This window comes from Lathyrus oleraceus, chromosome 3, assembly GCF_024323335.1.
Source record: "Lathyrus oleraceus cultivar Zhongwan6 chromosome 3, CAAS_Psat_ZW6_1.0, whole genome shotgun sequence".
Classification (NCBI taxonomy): domain Eukaryota; kingdom Viridiplantae; phylum Streptophyta; class Magnoliopsida; order Fabales; family Fabaceae; genus Lathyrus; species Lathyrus oleraceus.
This window is the reverse complement of record NC_066581.1, coordinates 291893672-291898922: the sequence shown is the minus strand read 5'-3', so window position 1 is coordinate 291898922 and position 5251 is coordinate 291893672. Positions and strand designations below refer to the sequence as shown.

Genomic DNA, 5251 nt, shown 5'->3' with positions numbered 1-5251 from the left:
TCGTGGACGGATTGTTGCCATGATTGAGAACGAGACGCATTGTATGGAACATGCCATTTTATTGTTGTGTAGTGTGGTGAATGAAGTCACCTATGATTGATAAGTTTTTGTTATGGTTCATGGAACCGATGATTGTAGAACCGATCATGTATTTAGAATGTGTGTTTTCTGTGATGGTACACATATCTATTGGTATGCTTAGATGTGTAAGCATTGGGACGTGGGACCAATGATTCGAGTCTCAATTTGGTTTGAGCACCAACCATGGCGGACATAGGGAAAAGGTGGACACCAAAGGGGGATAAGGCCCATACGGTGAAAGAGAATTAAAGTGGGTAGAGTCCCATACGAGTGATGGTTCTTAATAGTGGGTTTGAGTCCCATAGGGGAACTAGATATCCACCGCGAAGTCGAATTATACGAACATGCATGAACCGGGCCCGACTTAGACGTAAGCCTGTTCGGGAATTGATGTGTCGTTATTTGAATAATGATTGTGGTTGAGTTATGAGAACTCAAATGCATGTTGCCATACATTGCGAGTTAGTTTCCCCATCGCTCAAGTCTTCGTTCCCTTGTTGACTTGAGTTGAATATTGATTAGAAAACCCTGTAGAGTCGAGTGGACCCATAAGATAGGGAACCCACTGAGATTATTATCTCATCCTATGTTGTCGATTATTTTTCAGGTGGTTCTGAGCAGGATAAGGGTAATGGCAAGATAGAGTGATGTCTTGCTTACCTGGTGACTGGTGGCTTTTCTTTCTGCTGTGTAGATATTTTTGAGATCATTGTCTAATGATCTAGATCAGTAGTTTTATTTTGGGCACTCTTATGTACATTTTGTGCCATGTTGTTATTATTTTGGGCATGTATATGTATATGTACACTGTGTTGCTAGGCGCTTATGTATTTCAGTACCAGTTTTACACTATGTATAATATGTAATGTAGACATATATTATATGTGGGTGTTACAGTTGGTATCAGAGCAGGTCGTATCCTCGACCTAGACATGAAATATTATAAGTATTCCTTTCTGCCTCATATGTGGGTTGTCATCATTGTCCATGGTGTTATATTCATAGTATTGAGCCTGATCAACTTAATCCTATTTGTATGACATTCAGGATCATGGCTGACAGACGCAGAGGTCGTGGTAGACCCAGAACCTAGAATTCGGACTCTGAACCGCCACGTGGTAGTGAAGGTTTTCAATGGCCTCAATTTATGTAACAAATGCAACAGCAACAAAATTAATTCATGCAGCAGATGATGCAGCAGTGGAATGGTGGTTTGCATCCTCAAGGGGTTCCACGGGTAGTTACAGGTGGTAGTTTCCGAGATTTCTTCTGCATGAATCCTCCGGAATTCCATGGTGGGCTGAATCCTGTGAAGGCTCGGGAGTAGATAACCAACATGGAAAGGATTTTTCAGATAGTTCATTGTAGTGAAGAAAATAAGGTTGTGTTTGCTTCTCACATGATGAAGGGTCCAACTGTGAGATGGTGGGAGATTGCTTCGACTCTTATGACCAATTAAGGAATACCTAGGGATTGGGAACATTTTAAGACTACTTTCCTGGATAAGTATTTTCCTAGTTCTTTGAGGACTCAGAAAGAGTTTGAATTTCAACAGCTCATGCAGGGTACTATGTCAGTAGCTGCGTATGCTGAGAAGTTCGAAGATATGGCTGCTTATTCTAGACAAGTTGCGTACGCACCCGATGGGAGGTGGAATATTGATCAGTTTCTTTTTACTTTGAGGGGTGAAATTTCTCATAGTGTTTCTCAAAGGGAATTCACTTCTTATTCTGAATTGTTAAGGCAATGTCATGTGGCTGAGAACAGTTTGAAGAAAGTTCAAGAAGAAAGGGATCAGTATAGGAGTGGACAAAGAGACCAAGGGAGGCCGGGAAGCCAATTCAGGCCTAGATCTTAGGATTTCAAAGGAAAACAGGTGCAAAATGCAAGACCTAACCAACCTCCTCAATGTCAAGTATGTAAGAAGTATCATCTTGGAAAATGTACTGTAAGTGGAATTAGGTGTTTTACTTGTCATAAGGAGGGACACGTGTCTAGGGAATGTCCTTAGAATAGGAATCAGATGTAAGGAAGGAGTACCGGTCGAGTTTATACTTTGGATGCAAGAAAGGCTACGAGAAACAATGTTATAATTGTTGGTACGTGTTTCATCAATAATCATCCTTGTTTTATATTGTTTGATTGTGGGGCGACACACTCTTTTGTATCAATTTGGTGCATGAAGCGTCTTGGCTTGCAAGAAATTCCCTTGTCTCCTCCTATGGTGGTTACTACCGCCATGGATGATGCGGTTGAGACACCGTTGATTTGTTAAAATTGCTCGCTCTCGGTGAATGGTAGAATTTTTCAGATTGATCTTATTTGTTTACCACTTAAAAAGGTTGATGTGGTTTTGGGGATGGATTGGCTTTCCGCCAACTCAGTGTTTATTGGATGTGAAGAGAAGTAGATTATCATTCCATCTAGTGAAGCTACTCCAAAGGATGTGCTAACTACTATCTTGGAAGGTACGGTTGGCATGGTTAATTTCTTATTTGAGAATGAAAAGTCAGTTCTCTTGGTTCTTACCAAGGAGCCTATCGATAATCTGAGTGTTACACAAATCCCTGTTGTTTATGAATTTCCGGAAGTTTTTCCTGAGGATGTCTCCTCTCTTCCTCCTGAAAGGGAAGTGGAATTCTCTATTGATCTGATACTTAGGACGGCTCCAATCTCTTTTTCCCCGTATCGCATGGTGCCACTAGAGTTGAGAGAGTTGAAGAATCAATTGGAAGAGTTGTTAACCAAGCATTTTATCCGACCTAGTGTCTCACCATGGGGAGCGCCAGTGTTATTAGTAAAGAAGAAGGACGGTAGTATGCGGTTGTATATTGATTATCGCCAGTTGAATAAAGTTACCATCAAAAACAGGTATCCTCTGCCAAGGATAGATGATTTGTTAGATTAGTTGAAAGGAGCCTCTGTGTTTTCGAAGATTGATTTACGATCGGGATATCATCAAATAAGAGTTAAGAGTTCGGATGTGCCAAAGACCGCATTTAGAACCCGATATGGCCATTATGAGTCCCTTGTAGTGCCGTTTGGTGTAACGAATGCCCCAACTGTTTTCATGGACGATATGAATCAGATATTTCAACCTTACCTGGACCAGTTGGTGGTGATCTTTATTGATGACATTCATATTTATTCTCGTACTCCTCAAGAGCACGGAGAACATCTAAGGATTGTTTTATCAGTACTGCAAGAGAAACAACTTTTTTTCCAAGTTAAGTAAGTGTGAATTTTGGATGAACGAAGTGAAGTTTCTTGGTCATGTAATATCACAAGGAGGAGTATCGGTGGATCCATCTAAATTTGAAGCAGTTATTAATTGGGAAAGACCGAAGAATGCTTCCGAAGTCAGAAGTTTCTTAGGTTTGGCAGGCTACTATCGAAGGTTTATAAAGGGATTTTCGCAGATAGCGTTACCAATGACTAGACTTACCCGAAAGGAAATTTCTTTCAAATGGGATTCAAAGTGTGAGAAGAGTTTTATGAGTTTGAAGGAGAAGCTAACGATTGCTCATGTTTTAGTCATCCCTGATCCTAGTAAGTCTTATGAAGTATTTTGTGATGCCTCTAAGAAAGGATTAGGAGGGGTGTTAATGCAGAGTGGTCAAGTTATAGCCTATGTCTCTCATCAGTTGAAGCCTCATGAAGAGAACTACCTAACTCATGATCTTGAACTGGCTGTTGTTGTCTTTGCATTGAAAGTTTGGCGACATTACTTGTATGGGGTGCATTTTGAGATGTTTAGTGATCACAAGAGTTTGAAATACTTATTTGACCAGAAAGAGTTAAATATGAGACAGAGGAGATGGATGGAGTATTTGAAGGACTTTGATTTTGAGTTAAGTATCACCCGGGGAAGGCGAATAAGGTTACGGATGCCTTAAGTCGGAAAGAGATACATAAAGCGGAGCTGATGATGTTAGAGTACGCATTGTTGGAAAAGTTCCGAGATCTTAATCTTCAGTTTAGTTGGACGCAAGATGGTGTGATAATGGGAAATTTGAATGTTACTTCTAACCCAAGGGAAGAGATCCAACAAAGAAAAATGATAGATGAGAAAATACAAGAGATGTCGACTCAACCATGTTTGACTCAGTCACCGGATAGAGTCATTCTGTTTAATCAAAGGATTTGTGTTCCGAATGATGTCGAGCTGAAAAGGAAAGTTTTAGAGGAAGCTCACAAAGGGGCGTTTACTATACATCCAGGTTCATCGAAGATGTATCAAGACTTGAAGAAGGACTATTGGTGGCTTGGGATGAAAAGGGATATCGCATAGTATGTGTCAGAATGCATTGTATTCCAACAGGTAAAGATTGAACATCAGAAGCCAGGTGGGTTATTGCGGCCTTTGGAGAATCCAGTTTGGAAATGGGATAGTATTTCAATGGATTTAAGAGTAGGGTTACCTCGGACCCAAGGTGGTTATGATTCAATTTGGGTGATTGTGGATTGGTTGACTAAGTCCGCACACTTCTTGGTCGTGAAGACTACTTACAAGGCATGCCATCTTGCACAGCTGTTCATTTCAAAAATTATTAGGTTGCACGGTGTTCCTACTAGAATTGTATCCGATAGAGACCCAAAGTTTACTTCAAGGTTTTGGAGAAAATTACAACAAGCTATGGCATCAAGATTATGTTTGAGTACCTCTAATCACCCTCAGACGGATGGTCAGACTGAACGGACAATACAGACACTGGAAGATATGTTAAGAGCTTGTGTACTTGAAAGTGGAGGGAATTGGAAGGAGCTTTTACCATTGATTGAATTCTCATATAACAATAGTTATCATGCAAGTATTGGGATGGCTCCTTATGAAGCCTTGTATGGACGGAAATGTAGAATACCTTTATGTTGGATAGAAGTTGGCAAAGAAAGGATCTTAGGACCGTAGATTATTCAAGAGACAACGGAAAAGACAAGGATGGTCCGTGATAAGATAAAGAAAGCACAAGATCGCCAAAAGAGCTATGCGGATCACATGACAAGACCATTGGAATTTGATGAAGGTGACCATGTATTTTTGAAGGTGACTCCGAGGTTGAGACTAAAAGGACCGTTTAAGTCATAGAAGTTAAGTCCGAGATACAAAGGGCCATACTAGATTATAGAGAGAATTGGAGAAGTATCCTACAAATTAGCCTTACCACCTTCT

At 40.4% G+C, this 5251-nt stretch overlaps 1 protein-coding gene across 1 annotated transcript; it reads left to right on the top strand.

Annotated features, from left to right (window-relative positions):
* Positions 1 to 2560: 2560 nt before the first annotated feature.
* LOC127130917 (uncharacterized) lies at positions 2561 to 4990 on the top strand. Its single transcript, XM_051059872.1, has 3 exons — positions 2561 to 2894; positions 3340 to 3794; positions 4403 to 4990. Exons 1-3 carry the CDS (start codon positions 2561 to 2563, stop codon positions 4988 to 4990), a joined length of 1377 nt encoding a protein of 458 aa, XP_050915829.1.
* Positions 4991 to 5251: the final 261 nt, after the last annotated feature.

What these genes read in the sequence shown, in the direction of transcription:
- LOC127130917 (XM_051059872.1), top strand. Translation starts at nt 2,561, where the DNA reads ATGGTTAATTTCTTATTTGAGAATGAAAAGTCAGTTCTCTTGGTTCTT. An exon ending in ATTAGTAAAGAAGAAGGACG is followed by an intron (nt 2,895 to 3,339) that starts GTAGTATGCGGT and finishes GGATGAACGAAG; the next exon opens with TGAAGTTTCTTGGTCATGTA. An exon ending in TTGTTGTCTTTGCATTGAAA is followed by an intron (nt 3,795 to 4,402) that starts GTTTGGCGACAT and finishes GTATTCCAACAG; the next exon opens with GTAAAGATTGAACATCAGAA.